Here is a 17,831-nt window from a genome sequence, read left to right on the forward strand (position 1 = left end):
ATAAAGGATTGTACGCCGTAAAAGTTGTCGCCTGAGCGCTGACGCGTCAGACCGACCATCCCCCACTAGGAAGTCCCCAATCGGGTTTTCCAGGCAAAGGTTGCCTCCTATTCTTTTTCCGCGGCGCCGGCACTTGCCTGGCATACATATATCAAGTCACCCACTCATCTCCATTAACCCGATCTTATCGTAGTCATCACCCCCTACACCCAGACACCACCATGGGTGTCTCCCGCCTGCTTGTATCGTCCCTACTATGGGTAGCGAGCACCTGCGCTATCAGCGCCAGCGCCACCACCACCACCACCACTGAGTTCTCCCCTAATGCAAACCACATCTTCAACTCCATCCACTCGTCGATGCGCCAATGGGGCTCTTCCCTGCAGCACAACGGCATGTCCTTCTTCCTGGCGACCGTCCCCGCCGGCACGCAGTTTTACCATGGCAACGCCAACCCCGCGCCGGTGAACGGGACGGAGTGGCTGGCGTTTGAGCCCGAGCATGCGCTGGTCTTTGCGCGGCCGGGCCCGTTCAAGAATCCGCCACCGCCTCCTCACGACGGCGACGACGACGACGATGACGGAAAAAAGGGAGATCTGCGGAAAGAGAAGCGGGCAGCGGCCGAGCAACAGGAATCGGAAGGCGGTTGGCTGCACACCTACACCGCCGCCAAGGACCTTCGGCTGCTGTACGCGGACGGCATGGCAGCAGGGAAAACCGCCAACGGGACGCTCGACGGCGAGGACCGGATTCTGTTCCAGGATAACCTGCCCAGCGATGGGGCGATGCACGGTGAGCGCGCGCGCGCGGTTGAGTTCTGCCGCATGGCCCGCGAGGACTTCGACGGACGGTTGGACGGTTTCCTGCGCATGGAGGCCGGGTTTGAGATCATCCTCTGTGACTTCGCGCGGGATCTGAAGGAGGTGCGTGTCACGCAGGTCAAATCGAACAAAAAGTCTTCTGGGAGCCCGGGAGGACCGGGTAAAGGGAAGGGCAGCGGAAAGGGGAAACCTGGAAAAGGGGCCGGGGGGCCCGGGGGAGGCGCGGATTGGATGAAGGCGATCACGGCCCGGTACGGCGGCATCGGCGGCCACCGCGTCGCGCTGAACTACGAGACGTTCGTGTCCGCCTACACCTACGGCCTGGACCTGTTCCACTCGACGAACGAGACCTTCGCGCATCCCCGTCTGATGCACCTCTCCGCGCAGCAGCTGCGGCCCATCCGCGACGACCTGCACCGTCTCGTCCTGGACCACACCGCCGCCGAGAATCTGTACGACTGGCAGGCGATCGCCGACATGGTCGTGGAGCGCTACGCGCGCGAGATCCGCTACCTCGCGTCCGGGGCCGTGGCCACGGTGGCCGACCTGCATGCGGAGATCGAGACCATGCTGGTCCCGTTCATCGACTACGCGGACCGCGATACCGACGCCGAGCGCGAACGCTGCGCGCACCAGTTCCTCCCCGGCGAGATCGCCGTCGATGGCGTCGCGGCCACTGCCATCCACTCCGTGGCCCGCAGCATCTGTGCGACCATGCTGGCCGCCTGGCAGGAGCCCGACTACCAAGCCGCCGTGGACCACTTCCGGGAGCTGATGAACTACCTGGCCTGGACGACGTGGAAGCAGTGCAGTGGCTGCGGCGACCACGAGGTCTGCGTCGTCCCCATCTGGCCCATGGGCACCCTCGAGGACTATGAGCACCCGCAGTGTCGCGATTTCTCGAACCCCGTCAGCCCCGGCCAGAGCTACTGGGGCGACCGCCGAGGGCCTCGACCGCATGATCCGGAGGATGAGGATGGGCAGGCATCGGGCTGGTTGGTGCGATTTGTCCGGTATGTGCTTGAGATCTTTCTGCGCATGCATATTTGAGGAGGCAGTGTTGGGTCTTGGCTAGAGCATTCTGTTTTTTTTTTTTTTTGTCTTTTCTTTTTACAACCCCATAAATCACTACGCCACAAACTATGCGGACCGTTTATGTGTGAACCGCTTCCTTGTTTAATGAATATCTTGTCTAGACGCGCCTTCCGTTCTAGAGTAAGAGGCTTTGTATCGACACGCTGTGTAGCCCGTTGAGCTGTTTGAGGCTCATTTGGCAAAGAGAGTACAGGATAATTGCGAGACGCAAGCTGCATCCTGTATTGCGCCTACATTTGCTTTTTCCAAAACAGAAAGCGCTAGACGGTGCGCTGTGCTCTACCACAGCACTTGCATGGGCTTATACCCGCTTATCGCTACCTAGAGCATGGGCTTATACCCGCTTATCGCTACCTAGAGCATGGGCTCTGCATAGTGCTCAGTGGGAATAAAGGCCGATCAGTGGGGCCCAGCCTCGGTGCGCCAAAAGACACATCTACACTCCAGAGTATAACATTAGCCAGCTGACTGTATAATACTCGATCAGGTACGAGCCCCTATGATCTTTCACAGGCACGACATACACCAAGCAAGCAGCACGTAGCCTAAAGTGACATCTCTTTTCGGAATAAAAAACAGAAAAAAAACCAAGAAAAACAATTTGAGCAGGCATTCATGATCACACTGGCTGGCCGACTACGTAGTATACATTTGGAACTGACAGGATCCCAATCCCATGAAATGCACCGATCCGCTCCATCGCGGACAAGGTTAAAAATTCTCGGACTTTTCGTGTCGCAAGCGAAAAAGAACCAGTATCCCAAGGGGGAGCAGTGACAACCAACCCAATGGATACATGCCTCCTCACACATTCAACTGCCTCGTCATCTCGTGTCTATCGAGGACTGGCGGTCTATGCTTGTATAAGTCCTCTATATATCCCGCCTATGAGAAGAATCTAGTACATACAACCATGGGATGTGGATGATAGGGCTTCCTATCCGCTCAGCTGTGCTTAAAATATGCTAGGAGGTTAGTGGTTAGATGGATAACTACTAGCAATTCATCGTTATTATATATCGATATCTATATCTCGTTTTAACTAGATAGGTCGGACATTCCCTTTATTCTATCTTTACTTCTGGTCACTTATTTTTCTAGTTTATTGATAATATGGTTTTCGTAAACGACTTCTTTTTTATTTTAGCTGATATAGTTCTATAGGATAGTTCCTTGACTCAAAATCATCTCAGACCAAAATGAATTTCTTAATATAATTGAAACCTACCTATATTATGTTGAAGATGATGACGGCAATTGCAAGTAGGGGACTGGTAAATATGATATGCAGAGTTCCTCTATCTCTAACGTCTATGTGCATTCATTCCTGACGGACTTGGAGCCTCGTCAAGGCCGGATTTGACCGGCGTCTGGAGCTATGTTTTGATCCCTCGTGGCGCGTGGCTTCGAGTTCTCTGCGAGATTACGGCAACTAAAAGGGGGAAGCAAAGATGATCAATGTAATGGTGTGAAGCTACGCGAACAGGAAGAATAGGAGAAGAGGGTGAGCCCGAAGTGCTATCTCTGATGTAAGGCCATAGCAAAATCAAATGATAGTTTCAGTGATGAATTTGTCAAGGAATCACAACCAGCGACTCTAGAAATGGGTACACAAAGTAACCGCCAGACGTGCTATCATGTCGAGCTTGTCTTGGGCAGACTTACTGTCGAAATCTTGCATCTGGTTCTGAAAGACCGACCAGACTTTGAGATAACGTTCGTTCGTTTTGCCGATATTCTCAAATGCCTGTCTCATCTTATCGTGCGTTTTCAGCTGATTGAAGTGTTCCAACGCCAACGCGTGTTGATCTTCGCTCCCCTCTTCTCTCATCATTCGAATTTGAGCACAGTATAGAATCAGGGCCGCCAGCCCGGCTGCAAGAGCGGTAGCAATTGAGGAGCCGGTAAAATATTCGACTTTGGTGTCGAGTAAATCAGGACTTTGTTCTCCTTCCACCAATTCTCCGGGCAAAAGATAGTCTACGGCAGCTATGTCTCCCACTCTGGAGTTGGGCTGGCCATCTGGAGTAGCTGCCCCGATGGTAAAGATGGATTTGATCCGTTTGGATGGGTAGGTGCCACATTGATGGGCCCCTTTGTCGCTTGCTGAGCAGAACATGAGAATCCCCTTCGTCTGTGCCTCTCCGATGGCCGCTTCAAGATCTTCGAAATCGCTGGACAAAGGCCTCGGGGGCACAACGATGGTCCAAGACATGGAGATAATGTGAACCCCCTTTTTCACAGCTTGACGGATAGCCTTCTACAAGTTAGTATCTCTCCAGGGTTTCAAATTCGAACTGAGCTGCAAAGCTTACCCGAGCGGCGCTGTTGGCCGTAATCCGTCGCTGTCTCTCTGAGTCCCATTGGTCGTGCAGTTTTAGCACGTACAATTCAGCCCAAGGACAAATGCGATGGATCTGACTAGCCATGATTGTTCCATGTCCCCCACTTGAAATATAGTGCGGAATGCTTCGCTTCTCGTTGTCAGGTTGAGGGCAAAAGCTGTATCCTTCAATCATTCTGCTATTGTTCGTGAGCAGGTCGTCTCGTTCGATATCAACACCATCATCAATGAGTGCCACCAGGATAGACCCTCCTTTCTCCCGTACCCTGTCCGATAATGGAGGCTTCATGGCATTCTCAAGGTTGTATAGACAGGTCTTGAACTCAGTCATGACTTGTATCCATTCATGCTTTGGTCGCACATCGACTGGGGCGGTGAGGGCTGGCGCCATAGAGCCCTTGCCTGTGCTTCTTTGTGGATAGACATGTTCCACATCAACACTGACCAATCGCTGAATCATTCTACTTGCGATTTCCCTGGAAATGCCATTCAAGCCTTCGTTTCCTTTTTCCGAAACCTTGGCTTTGATCATATCCGTAGTTGTACCTTGTTTAATATCTCCAGCTATCTCAGAGGCAATTTCTTTGGCCAGATTCTTCGCTTTCTCCGTTGCCTGATCGTCTATGTTGTGCGAATGAGTTCCCTTCAGCACGGGATCATTCATAGAACTTGCCATTTGGACTTCCAGGTTCTCTGCAAATTTATCAGCAATAGCTTCGGTGAATCTGTCGACGTCTTGTTTGTTCTGTGTTTTTTGCTGGAGCTTCTTCTTGATCACTGAACGTATTGCCCCGCGAATCTCATCTGCCTTCTCTCTGACCATGGTTTTCTTTCTTATCTTGATAACATTGTTTGTGAGGCGCTGTTTGAACTCGGCCTCGTTATCGTTGATGCGCGATCTGAGGTCATTCTCCTAAGAGAAAAAGAAAAGATCATAAAAGCCATGATTAGAAAAGAACAATGGTTGGTAAAGCATTTCTCAGACTCCACACACCTGTAGGATATGTAGCGTAATTTGTTTAAGATTGTTCAACTGTGGTATGCCTTTCTTCTCGCTCCAGCCTCGGAGAACTGCATTTTTTCCACTCCAGTACAGATGCAACTTTGTGACATCTGGCGCGGCGCAACGAATAACCTCAGAGCATATATCAATCTTTTTCCAGTTCCAAACCTCCACTCCTCTGTTAGAAAGAATGGATTCAATGCAGTCGTCGCTCTGTGCGGGCTCTTTCAGGTCGTCCACGATGATCTCTAGTATCTTCTTGACACCGACTAACAATTTGAACACTTCTATCATGTCTGTTCGTCCACCATGGCTTTGTATGGTCTGTCGCTTCTTTAAGCTTGTCTTGGAGGTCACGCTTGCTTGGGCATCTTCAGTCTTGGTGATTTGCGGCAAGGCAACAAACTGGAGAGTGTCCTCAAATTTCAGACACGATGTTATTCGCCGGATACCCTTGTGTGTCAAGTTTGACTTTTCCATGAGATCAAGGAATAGAGTCTTTGCTGAATCTTTCCCTATATTCACACATGCTGTCAGACGTGGTTCTTGTGTCGGAGGGATATTCCTACCTGCGGGCGGGTACAGAATCTCCATCGCTTCATCGTGGCTTCTTGTTCGCAAGTAGTGCACTTTTAGAAGCCGCTGGATATCTTCAAATGCTACTGATTGTGCCTTCGTGACCTGGGATTCCTCTCCGTCTCTCCTTATGTCCGATATGGAACTTGCAGTGGGCACAATTTCCAGGGTCACCGGAGTATGTGGCCAGAAGGGCGTGTGTCTATATATGTATAGGGTGGGGGGTTGCATCGGGTTAGGGCTGCCACATTGGCTTGAAGGGAATGGATAACAGGAACAACGCACCGTCTCATCTTGGTCGCGCGCACTCAGCAGAACTCCCGGCCAGCTAATCACCAAAACCAAAATGACTAGTCAGCAACATGAATCGAGCCTTCAAATCCAGAACCTTAGCCCCCCCGCGATGGTTGCTGCCTGGCTGGCGGTCCGGAAATCTGCAGCGTCCGGGTCCTCCGCCGCGGCACGGCGCAGCTCCGGCACGAACTGCGTCTCCAAGTGCATGTCGCAGACGGTGGTCACTCCGAAGCCCGGATACTGCCGCAGCGGCGCGGTCTGTCGCCACACATGAACGTGGCCATCTATGAAACCGGGAAATAGCGTGTGACCTGAGCAAGAAAGGACTATGGTGGAGGCATTGGGCGGTTGCATCTCAGCCTGATCTGACACGGCCGTGATAATCCCATTCTCCACCAGAACACTCCCCAGAGAGATCTCCATCCGCCCGGTGAAGATGCGGACGTGACAGAATAGGAAGGCCGGTGCAGCCATGATTAGGTTTAGAATGCCACCAGGCCATCGAGGGTATGGACGCCGCTACGACATGCTTTGCATTTATGAAAGTCTTGCACCGGACATGAGAGTCAGACTCAGTTTGTCCTACCATCATGACTTCCCTGCATCGCTAGACCAAGAAATGAAGCCTCGATATCTCTCGATATCTGCCATGAATAAGCCTAAGCGCCGCTTACCAAAGCGGTGGACTGAGAAAGAGGACCAGACTCTGTACAAGGAGGCAAGGTGTCAAAGTATGTGATGGCACCAGATTTTACTGGGGGCCTAACCGTCTGCTCATCCGCTCAACCGTGAGTACCGGCGAGACCAAGGATTGGAATCGAATCGCCGCCGAACTGCCGGGCCGGACCAACAAAGACTGCCGGAAACGTTGGATTAACAAGGTGTGTGGATCGCTGAAGAAAGGCGCGTGGGAGCCCGACGAGGACTAGCGTCTCCGTGATGCGATTTGCATTCATGGCCAGAAGTATGTGGCTGAGCTTGCCCCCACAGTCCCCACCTGACGGTTCCAGCCCGCTAAGGATGTTTCTATAGGTGGTCGGCCATGATGGTGACCACATCGTGGGCAGGCTGTCGTGTGGGGTTTTCGAGATGCATGATCGTGTCCAGGGGTCCTTGATGAAAGAGAATTTCAATAAGCGAACGCGCAGCACGGTCGACAGGGAGCCAAGACAGGGACTGTGAGGAGAATATCAGTTGTGCAATGGGGACAGACAGTAGGGGGAAAGTCACGGAAGTCGACCTACCCCTTCGAGATGTGAAAATGCCCCCTTGTGATAACATGCCTGGACCAGGGCTGGAATGTGCTCGCCAACCTTCCAGGCGCCGCTTGATCGTTCAGGGCCGCTCAGCTGCCCAATGCGCAAAGCCACGGCTTCAATCTCACTGGAATATTGATCTGCCGCCCTTGTCAGAAGCTTCTCACATACCCATTTTGCCTCCGCGTAGCCCATCCGTGTGACCGTCTCCGGGTCCAAATTGGGAGTCTCTGGCACTGTAAATGGAAATTTGTTCTTGCAGTAACGGAGGACAGCGATCGAGGAGGATAGCAGCATTCGAACTTTGGACTGGGACGGGTGCAACGCGTGCGCACGTCGGGCCAGGTGGATTAGGGCTGCGACCAGCTCAATATGTGGGCGGAAGCTGAATAGAGTGCGATGGGTCGTCTTCTCCATCAGCCTCCCCCTTGGAAGGGAGAGCGCGGAATGCGGCACGTTTGAAGGTAGAGCGTGGGACTTTCGTCATCCTGTTCGTAGTCTGCAATCGTGCAAGAGTCAGATGCACACGTAGAAGATATCCGCAACGTTCAAGTATCGTTTGGGGAGCTGAACTGGGAAGCGAGGACCAGAGTATGTGATCGCAAGGGAATGGAATGAAGCCCAGTCCAAAGGACCGGATGATGAATCTCATCAAGTGCCCCGTTCCCTTTTCATATCAGCCGCCGTGTCAGGGTTACAAATGGTATGCCCTGATTTCTCTGATGCTTGACCGCGAATACATGATTGACTCAATCCCCGATAATGTCACCTCTAATTACTGGCGATGTATTACTGTTTGCGGGGCAAGGGTCGATGAAACATGCAATTCATCCTGCAGGGAAGAATCCACTGATTCAACTTCTATCAGAATCGGCGAAAAGTGCATTTTATTCTTACCTGAGTCGGTGCGAAGGGGCCTTCCTTGAGGAGCTGCAGGCCCTGAACCTGGAAGAGCAGTCCATCCTTGGCCGATTACAGGACGCTTTGAACCACTCCGAAGCGTTGATCCAACCCTCCCAGGAGTTCCAGTCGCACCCTGTGCTGCAGAATATCACTCTCTACGGCCGTCAAATTTTAGAGCTCGTTCTCTTCCAATCGGTACATGGCACCCACCGAATTCTGAGGTTGATGGTGTGTGCACCGGACTCGTTGCGGCTATTCTTGCAGCATCGTTCTGGTCATTCAGCTCGGAGGATTTCATTGATGCGGCTGTCGAGGGGTTTCGTCTCGCCTTTTGGATCGGAGTCCGGGCATCTCTCCACTGCCACCAGCAGTTGGGGTCAAACTGGAGGTCCAGGCCGTGTGTGATGAGTATCTTCGACTACCCGTTGGAGAGCATAGAAGAGAAACTTTCATCGTACAATGAGCAGGTATGTTAGAAACGCCACTACGAGTCTGAGGTCAGCCAAACTGATAAGACGATCTCCAAGGCCACACAGCATGAAAGGCCCGAAGTCCGGGTTACCGCCATTTTCCATGACAGCATATCGGTGAGCGGGGATGGCGTCACGCTGGAGGGATTCAATGGGTTGCTTGCTCGAGAGTCGATTCAATGTCGATGGGCAAATGTTCACGCCATGTATCACTACGGGGAAGAGATGGACAACGTGAGGCGCGTCATTGTGCATGATGTCGAGACCAGGGGGATCACATTACCCAGTTGGAACGACCTGCACGTGCCCTTGCGATGGGCATCAGAGCCACAATTGCATTCTGTCTCCCTAGTCGAAGCAATCCTTCAGAAAATCTTTCTAGATGCGGTGGACTGGCGTGAGACAGAAGCTCACTTAGAAAGCTACTTCACTCGGTCCCTGAACCGAGACTCCGAAGCCAGATATCGTGTCCTGGGCATTGGACCAGGCTCCAAGTCCCTTATTCATGTTTCCAACAATTTACTGGCTCACCCCCGTCTGGAGGTTAGGCAAAGCTGGGTTTCATCTCTTACCGAACCCTCCATGGATGATATCGCTGTTGTTGGGACGTCCGTCAACTATCCTGGCGCAAAGGGACTCGAAGAGTTCTGGGAGTTGTTGGAGAGCGGCAGAAGCACGATGGGCCAGGTAAGAAAAGATAATCCTGGGTTGGACCACATATCAGACGTGCGCGCTGACAGTGCGGTGCAGATACCGTCAGATCGGTTTGACTTGTCCAGTCGTCAAGGAGTCCCATCTTTCGGCAATTTCATAAAAAATCCCTTCGAATTTGACGCTCCGCACTTCAATATCTCACCCCGAGAAGCGAAATCCATGGACCCCCAACAGCGACTGCTGTTGCATGCGGCGGTGGAGGCGCTCGACGACGCAGGCTACGCCCCGGGGTCCAGCCCTAGCTATCAGAAAGAGACATTCGGTGTCTACGTGGGAGTCGCGACGGGAGACTACGTCGACAACCTTCGGACCCAGCTCGATATTTACTATAGTCCCGGTAAATTTTACCCCCTCCCCCCCACCGCCGGCCATGGCTTCTTGCGTTGACCAGAGCAAGCAGGAACCTTGAGAGCGTTCTTAAGTGGTCGTATATCGTATGCATTCAAGATGAATGGCCCCTCGATTGTGATCGACACAGCGTGCTCTTCGTCGCTAGTGGCTCTACACCATGCGTGCATGGCACTGCAACGTGGTGAGTGCAGGGCAGCGCTGGCTGGGGGCGTCAACATCATTAGCAGTCCAGATGTAAGTATCAGTCCCGGTGCTGGGTGCCATCATTGATCTCGGAATAGATGTACTGTGGACTTGCTAGAGCCCATTTTCTCAGCCTCAGTGGGCAGTGTAAACCATTCGATGAAGCGGCAGATGGATATTGTCGAGCCGAGGGATGTGGAATGGTCGTCTTGAAAAAGCTTGCTGATGCAATGGAGGAGGACGACCACATCTACGGCGTCATTCGCGGCATTGGCATCAACCAGTGTGGCACGGCGAAGTCCATCACCCATCCTGATGCAGCGACCCAAGCAGCCCTCTTTCGAGACGTGCTTCGGTCCAGCCGACTCACCCCCGCAGACATTGACCTTGTAGAGGCGCACGGCACCGGGACACAAGCTGGTGACTATGCAGAAGCTTCCAGTTTGCGCGCTGTGTTTGGGTCAAGGCCATCCACCAGCCCCCGCTATCTCTGTTCATTGAAAGGTAATATCGGGCATGCGGAAGCCGCCTCTGGTGTTGCCGGACTCGCGAAGCTGTTATTGATGCTGGAAAAGCACAAGGTTCCTCCTCAGGCCTCCTTCAACAAAATCAATCCCCGCTTGCAGCCGCTCTTAGAAGATGCGTGGATTATCCCTACCAAGTTGACAGACTGGACCAAGCGCTCAGGGCCTCGCCGTGCATTACTCAATAACTTCGGTGCCGCGGGATCCAACTGCGCGCTCATCGTGGAAGAGTTCATGCAACCAACAACCTTCACCCAGCAGACGAGGTCCCACCATGTGTGTAATCTCAGTGCACGAACCGCGGAGGCCCTTGAGGCGATTCAATCTAGCTACCTCGAATGTCTCCTCAAACAGCCCGATCTGCGGCTAGAGGACTTCTGCTACACTGTCAACGCCAGACGTCAACAACAGTCCGCGTATAGAGCATCAATCATTGTCCAAAACCGCCAAGAGTTGGCTCGGGAGTTGGAACAACCTCTGGTAGCCATGAGCGACCTCGGAAAGCACAGAGAGCCTGGTAAAACTGTTTTTGTATATTCAGGGCAGGGAGCAGTCTATGCCGGAATGGGTCTTGAGCTTCTTGCCACAGTGCCCACCTTCCGCGATGCAACAAGCCGGTGTGATGCTATCTTGACCGAGAGTGGGTTCTTCCCCGTTACCCCTTTTCTCATGGGCACACAGCCAGCTTCCGGCGAAGAGGCGGTCATTATCTCTCAGTGCGCATGCTTTGTCTATGAATATGCTCTAGCCAGGATGTTTCAGGCCTGGTGTGTGAAACCAGATCTGGTGGTAGGTCACAGGTGAGCGAGCCTACATTGCCAGTGAGCTTGTTTTATGACTAATTGCAGAGACCCTCCAGTATCGGAGAGTATGCTGCCTCTGTTGAGGCTGGACAGTTAGGTCTCAGTACGGCTCTGAGCCTCTTAGCTCATCGTGCCCGACTTATGGCCCGCAAGTGTGCTCTGGGTTCAACAGGCATGGTGGCATGTCGATTACCACCTGCCACTCTCGAACAGCTGGTTTTGAACCGCCCAACGGATCTTGAGGGTCTCACTATCTGCTGCTACAATTCGCCCGATGATAGCGTGGTGGCTGGGCCCATAGGCAGTCTATCTAGGTTAACCACATACTGTCGGGAACAAGGGATTCGACACAAGATGCTCGAGGTCCCCCTCGGCTTTCACTCGTCTGCAGTGGAGCAGATCCTAGACGACTTTTCACTGCTAGTCTCGGAGGTGGTCACCAGGCCGCCCTCTATCCAGATGGGATCTAGTCTGTACGGACGAGTGCTTCAGCCCGGGGAGAGGCTGAAGCCGGGATACTTTGTGGATCATGCTCGACACCCTGTCCGGTTCAGTGCTCTGATTAGTGACATCCAAAAGTGGGCGGGCAACGAGCGCCTCACTGTGGTTGAAATTGGCCCTTCGCCCTCCAGTAAGCTCTCGATCCACTAATCCTCGCCCTGCACGATGGCTGACTGGGGTGTGCTGTTCAGCGGAACCCATGTTCAAGGTTGTCCTCGCCCCAAGGAATGGGTCATACACATTTGTGGCGAGCCAGCACCCACGACACCCTTCCTGGGCCACGCTTACCGGTGCTCTGCGAACGCTGTTCCTCCACGACTACCCTGTAAACTGGCGTGCCGTCTACGATGGAAGTTCAGCGAGGTTTGTCAGGTCCCTTCCACACACACCCCTCAGGTCCAAGCAGTATCTGCTCCCCTTCATCGAACGGCCATCTCTGAGCGTGGCGTCTGCCGGTCAGGAAGCCGAGGGGTCATCTCGACCCTGCTATGCCTTTATATCACCGAGCCGTGGAAAAGAGATTGCGGGCTTCTCGGAGCAGGTCTTTGAAACATATGCAAAGCAGATTGAACCATTTGCTGCAGCGCATTCAGTGGGAGGCGTGCCCCTATGCCCGGCCTCCGTCTACATGGAAGTTGTACTCCAAGCGCTGGCATCAACTCGAGATTCTTGTTCCGACACAACAGCATATCTGCTCAAAGACATGAAGTTCGACAAGCCACTTGTGTGTGCCTCCAGTGGCAACGAGGCGAATCCAGTCGTCATTTGCACTGAGCTGGAGGCAGCCCGTCCGCCGCAACAGCTCCAGCTCTTCTCTTGCAGATCGCCGACGAAGACTGTTTTTTGTACGGGAAGTATCAGATCTCTAGGATCCCAGCAGGCACAAGAGACCGAAGACATCTTGGTCCAAAAATTGGCGAGAGTGGAGCGAATGCGTCGAGCTATCAGTGGCGCATCCACGAGCCCCACCGAGTCATTCTCCTCAAGGACTTTCTATGAGCTCATATTTCCTCGCGTGGTTCGCTACACGGCTCCCTTCCTCACTATCCAGGATTTTAACATCTCACACGCAGATCGAGACGGCTACGGGACATTCCGTCTACCTGCCGTATCGTCCGCGCCGACAGCGCTCTTCATCTCTCCTCCTGAGCTTGTAGATACCCTTCTCCACGCGGCTGGATTTGTGGCCAACGCCGCTGTCGACTCGGACGTTGCCTGTATTTGTGTTTCTGCTCAGGAGGGGATGATCTGCCACAATTCAATCCATTTGCGGGGTCAACCTCTGCAAGTTTACTGTACTGTTGTGGATGTGGGCTACGCGTTTCTGGCTGACTCATATGCACTTGACGAGACAAATCGCGTCATTGCGTATGTGGAAGGAATACGCTTCCAAAAGATCAAGCTGTCATCGTTCCAGGCCCTCTTGTCCCGTGGCCTCGCTCGTTCGGGGACGACGCGGGCATCGCTACCTCGAGATCTGAAGACACGCAGTGGGCTGGAGACAGACTCACTAGCCCCGGCATCCTCAGCTGCGTCGACTGTGGTTTGCAACATTCTCGCCCAATTATGCGAGACTGCGCCAGACATTCCTCACAGCCGGACGCTTGCGGAAATGGGAATCGACAGCTTGTTGATGATGGAACTAGCAGTAGTGCTCCAGCAACGATTCCGAAGCATGAAAGGCGTGGAGGGCTTGAACTTGGAGCAGTGCCGCACAGTGTCAGACGTGGTAGCTCAGGTGAGTATGTTAACGGATGCAGAGGAAACAGTCATAGGAACTCCTTCGTCTGGGGGCGCACAGACACCAGCTCAGACCCCCATTCAGCCCTCTGCCTCTCTCCGGGACTTGTTTGTCGAGGTTTGTGGCCTTGAGCCACGGGACGGTGAGAAAGAACAGCCCCTCTCCCTGTTGGGCGTCGATTCTCTCCTGTCCATTGAGTTGGCTCACGAGATCCGGACCCGACTGGGATTGACTCTCCCTGACGATTTCCACGACGGTTTTTCCGGCCTCACTTCCCGTCGGCTAGGGGAGCTCTGCGCCGTGAGCCCAAGCCACCGGCCGCCTCCACGTGGAAAGGACATACCACACATACACCGAGAAGATCCCCGCCTCGGCAAACTCTTACATGACGGCGTATTATCTCACGAAATGCCATCATCTGGCAGCGAGATCTATCTGTTCCACGACGGAAGTGGAATGTGTGGGATGTATGGGCGGCTCTCCGGGCTTACACGCCACAAGGTGTACGGCATCGCAAGCCCCAGCTGGCCGTTTGCCGACTGCGAGCGGCCCATGACATTGCAGGCTCTGGCGTCCCTGTACATCGAGCACACCGGCCTGGCCACGACCAGCTCTGATGTCATTTTGGGCGGTAAGTCGTTTCCCCCCCAGTACAAGCAAACCGAGGGAGGCTTTCTCACAAAGAAAACATCCAGGTTGGTCATTTGGCGGTGTCCTCGCCTTCGAGGCGGCACGTCAACTTTGTCGGCGCAAGAGACCGGTGAAGGGGGTCGTGATGATCGACTCTCCAGCCCCTGTGGCCCATCAAGCTCTTCCTGCCCCCGTGATCGACTATGTCCTTTGTCCAGGGGGGGGACGAGCACTGCTTCAGTCCGAGCAGGCTCGTCAGACTCAGCAGGAAATCCAGGCCAACTTCCGCGCACATGCCGATCTCTTGGAGAATTATCACCCGGCGGGGCCCGTCGCCGACGAAGACGGGGCGCTACGACCGCTAGCATGCGTCCTGATCAGCTGCCGCGAGCCCCTCGACACGGACCGACTGTGTGGTGTCTCTTACCCTTGGCTGAGTGACCCTTGCTTCCGTCGAGACAGCCAGCAACAGTGGGAAAGCCTAACGGGCACCCCCTTAACAGTCCTGGAGATTCCTTGTGATCACTTTAGCCCGTTCCGTCCTGACTGTGTAAGTCTTACGCATAGCCCTCCACTTATTCGGTGTCTGGCAGCAAGAGCGATGTTAACACTGGGCATTGTTCTGTAGATCGAGACCACATCGGACAAGATACAACAAGCAATCCGCATACTGACTGGGATAGCTTAACCTCAAGGCATCGGTAGAAGGATGATGAGGAACGGTGGTAATCGCGCAACCTTGCAAGTGGGGATCATCCAGAATAGATATATTAAGTTCATCATGATGTGTATGTAGGAGGATTCCATACATGAAGATAGGAAGCCTGAGAACAAAGAATGATAATGTGGATCGGGACTTGGATACAGCAATAGGATGAATATAGTAACAAGAAGTGAATCTCGAGTGCCTTGACCTGATTGTCAAGGTGCGGGCTGGCTGGGTTGGTAGGACTGGCAGTTCTGGCTGGCAGGCTTCTTATAACATTTATCCTTCATTAGGGTTTACATCACGCTGTCCTTAGCCTAATAGATAATGCATGGCTCAAAGAGCTGAATCAAGACTGGACAGAGTTTCTGAGTAAGTTAAATGATATGTTTGAAGTAGACAGGAAGATAAAAAGCTTAATCAACATTGGAACCATGCAGCGATTTGGTCTAACAATCGTATAGGTATACTTGGTAGAATCGAGGCTACATTTCTGCTTTGCGTAGAAATATCTAGAGAAGAGTTGTGTATAATCTAGACTGTTCTATTTAGGTTTACAACTTACATCAACCCTTCTATAGATTACAGTATCCTTTGGCTCATTATAATAATGATGAGAAGAAGATAGAATATTCTTTGGAACTGCTTCTATAATTCGTAGTGACAAGGTCGTAAGGAATGATAGGACTTTAACATATAAAAAGGATCTATATTCGGTATCGACTAAGCTAAAGCTTCGGGAAGCCCTATCTTCCACACCTCGTGGTCGTATGTGCTGGATTTCCCTCTGAGACAGGCTACAATGAGCGAAATGGTAGTCATAGGATTGGGATCTAGTTAGATTCGAAGTTATTAAGCAAAAACAAGAGTAAGGCTTTGGTGGTGTTGACCCATCCAACTATATGTACTAACCTCCTGGCGTGTGGCTTGCAACGCGGCCAGAAGTTTACACTCGGCTTAACAATTCAGAGTTTAACTGGCACCTTTCCCCAGCAAGCCAAGAACAACCAGATACAGGAACTTCAAAAAAAAAAAAAAAAGAAGGATCCAGACCATAATATGGAACATTTCGGATTCCGAATGGCTAACAGACACCGGTAGCTAAATATGCCCCGACTGCTTGGGTTGAGATAATCCCCAATCAAGAATAGCAGGCAGAGCCGGGACATGCGCATCAAATGGTAGAACCGGCATGAACGGTGGTGTTTTTGATCTTGGTGAATTTTTCTTCTATTTTCTTCAAGGGAGGTCTGTTGGCGACGCCCATAGCAATTATATCTTTGATTGAGATGAGTACGGTAATGTTTCCCGAGAGGTAGGCTAAAAGCGCACTGAATTGGAACCGAAAGCAAGTGAGTGAATCGAAAAAAAGAGAGAGAGAGAGAGACGAGAAAACAAATGACAGGGGAGTTGGTACAGATTTAGCCAAGACAGAAGAAAAGCTGAAACAAAGCACGGGAAACAAGAGAAGTACTTCTCGAATGCGGAGGACCGCAGCACAGCACCGAGTCAGGAGGCTCTCAGGCCCAATACCTCGTGAAGATTGCTCAAGCCTTGCAAGTCTCCAGCCATGGTATCTTTCAACTTCTTGTCGATCCAGCCCCAGCTGGCGCCGCCTTCGAAATCGATCAGCCAGGCGTCGCCTACGCCATCGATCACCACATTTGCCGCCTTGACATCTCCCCAGCAGAGACCCTCCTGATGCAGAGTCTGCACGGCCGCGGAGACCTGGTCATACCACTTCTGACGGTCGGCGAGGCTCATCTCGCCATCATCTCGAATCAGACGATCCAGACTGCGGGAGGACGGGATGCACGTCATGAGAATCCCTTCGAAGATCGTATCCAGGCCGATGAGCCCTTCCAGCCTCGGGGCCCGGAGCGTGGTGTGTCCTTTCCTGCGCAACGCTTCCAGCTTCCGCAACATCGAGATCTCCCGGACAAATTGCGGATCTCTGGCAAGCTTGTAGACATAGGCCCGCCCGTTGATAGTGACTTCGTGGACCTGATTCGTCAACGAGCGGAACCGCTCGACGTCCGACAAGGCGAAGACCGGAACGTCTTGGACATCCTCCTTGACCAGGCCCCAGTCGAGTCTCACGAGCTCCGGCTGAAACGGTTCGAATCCGGGCGTGTCTGCGTCCGGCCCCGGAACCAGCTGGAAAAGCCGGGAGCCGTGTGTTAATTCGGCCTCGAAAGTGTCTCTGGCCTCGTCCGTCTTGATCGCCGTGAAGACCGGTCGACAGGCTGCTTCCAGCCCTCCGAGGAGTTCCACCCAGGCCTGCTTCTTGTAGAGATCGAGGTAGCGATGGACAACGGTTTCCTCGGACCTCTCTTGCGGGTCGTCCGGAGACGGAGGCGGAACGATGATCAGGATGTCGAACTCCGTCTCGCGAAGGGTGGCCTCGTCCTGAACGGCGAACCCTACCGCAGCCACCGCGAGAGGGCCCGGACTTCCGGAATGACCGATTTGGCTGACCCTGAGGCCTGGACGTAGCGGTGTGCCGGGCCCGGAGGTAGAGGCAGAGAAGCACATCTGAAAGTCCTCTAGAGAAGGGTGAATTTAGCCACAGGTCCGTTCAGCACTGCAGTGAACAACTTACCCCAGTCCGCCTGGTCATCGAACCCGCGGCCACTGTATTTCAAGTTGGCCCAGAACTGAAAGTCGAGGCCGACATTGTCCTTGGGCGATTTGGCTGCCATCGTGTTTTGATTGGAAGATAAGGTACGTGGGTCCGTAGTGAAAAATGCCGAGGTAGAAGAAGATTAGGGTTGTTTGGAGGAATATTGTTGGGAGAAACACACCGCAGAGGATGCAGAGGAACAGCAGCGCTTTTAAAATGACATGGAAACAGGGGTCGGTCAATCATTCATTGTGCTGATACAGCAATGAAGATTTGACAAAGGCACTGGAAAG

General features: G+C 52.9%; 5 protein-coding genes across 5 annotated transcripts; 2 read left to right on the plus strand and 3 right to left on the minus strand.

The window, feature by feature from the left end:
• Nucleotides 1-296: 296 nt before the first annotated feature.
• BO66DRAFT_296536 (uncharacterized protein) lies at nucleotides 297-1,853 on the plus strand (the record flags this gene model as incomplete). The annotated part of the gene is made up of 1 exon (XM_025643196.1): nucleotides 297-1,853. A coding segment is annotated over one exon (1,557 nt), but the record flags the coding sequence as incomplete, so codon positions are not given.
• A 1,630-nt stretch (nucleotides 1,854-3,483) lies between these two features.
• On the minus strand, nucleotides 3,484-6,607 carry BO66DRAFT_423872 (subtilisin-like protein; the record flags this gene model as incomplete). Its single annotated transcript, XM_025650135.1, has 5 exons — nucleotides 3,484-4,173; nucleotides 4,232-4,516; nucleotides 5,255-5,778; nucleotides 5,833-5,935; nucleotides 6,404-6,607. The coding sequence occupies 5 exons, from the start codon at nucleotides 6,605-6,607 to the stop codon at nucleotides 3,514-3,516; spliced, it is 1,776 nt and encodes a 591-aa protein (XP_025498715.1). The 3' UTR covers nucleotides 3,484-3,513.
• A 308-nt stretch (nucleotides 6,608-6,915) lies between these two features.
• BO66DRAFT_443538 (uncharacterized protein) lies at nucleotides 6,916-7,806 on the minus strand (the record flags this gene model as incomplete). Its single annotated transcript, XM_025651514.1, has 2 exons — nucleotides 6,916-7,309; nucleotides 7,364-7,806. 2 exons carry the CDS (start codon nucleotides 7,804-7,806, stop codon nucleotides 6,916-6,918), a joined length of 837 nt encoding a protein of 278 aa, XP_025498716.1.
• An 890-nt stretch (nucleotides 7,807-8,696) lies between these two features.
• Nucleotides 8,697-14,922, plus strand: BO66DRAFT_443539 (ketoacyl-synt-domain-containing protein; the record flags this gene model as incomplete). The annotated part of the gene is made up of 9 exons (XM_025651515.1): nucleotides 8,697-8,759; nucleotides 8,820-9,449; nucleotides 9,513-9,813; nucleotides 9,877-10,061; nucleotides 10,109-11,334; nucleotides 11,394-11,968; nucleotides 12,030-14,210; nucleotides 14,275-14,759; nucleotides 14,893-14,922. The coding sequence occupies 9 exons, from the start codon at nucleotides 8,697-8,699 to the stop codon at nucleotides 14,920-14,922; spliced, it is 5,676 nt and encodes a 1,891-aa protein (XP_025498717.1).
• A 1,010-nt stretch (nucleotides 14,923-15,932) lies between these two features.
• Nucleotides 15,933-17,617, minus strand: BO66DRAFT_475440 (uncharacterized protein; the record flags this gene model as incomplete). The annotated part of the gene is made up of 2 exons (XM_025653236.1): nucleotides 15,933-17,461; nucleotides 17,518-17,617. The coding sequence occupies 2 exons, from the start codon at nucleotides 17,615-17,617 to the stop codon at nucleotides 16,425-16,427; spliced, it is 1,137 nt and encodes a 378-aa protein (XP_025498718.1). The 3' UTR covers nucleotides 15,933-16,424.
• Between the last annotated feature and the right edge of the window lie 214 nt (nucleotides 17,618-17,831).

This window comes from Aspergillus aculeatinus (genome assembly GCF_003184765.1).
Source record: "Aspergillus aculeatinus CBS 121060 unplaced genomic scaffold BO66scaffold_71, whole genome shotgun sequence".
Taxonomy (NCBI): Eukaryota; Fungi; Ascomycota; class Eurotiomycetes; order Eurotiales; family Aspergillaceae; genus Aspergillus; species Aspergillus aculeatinus.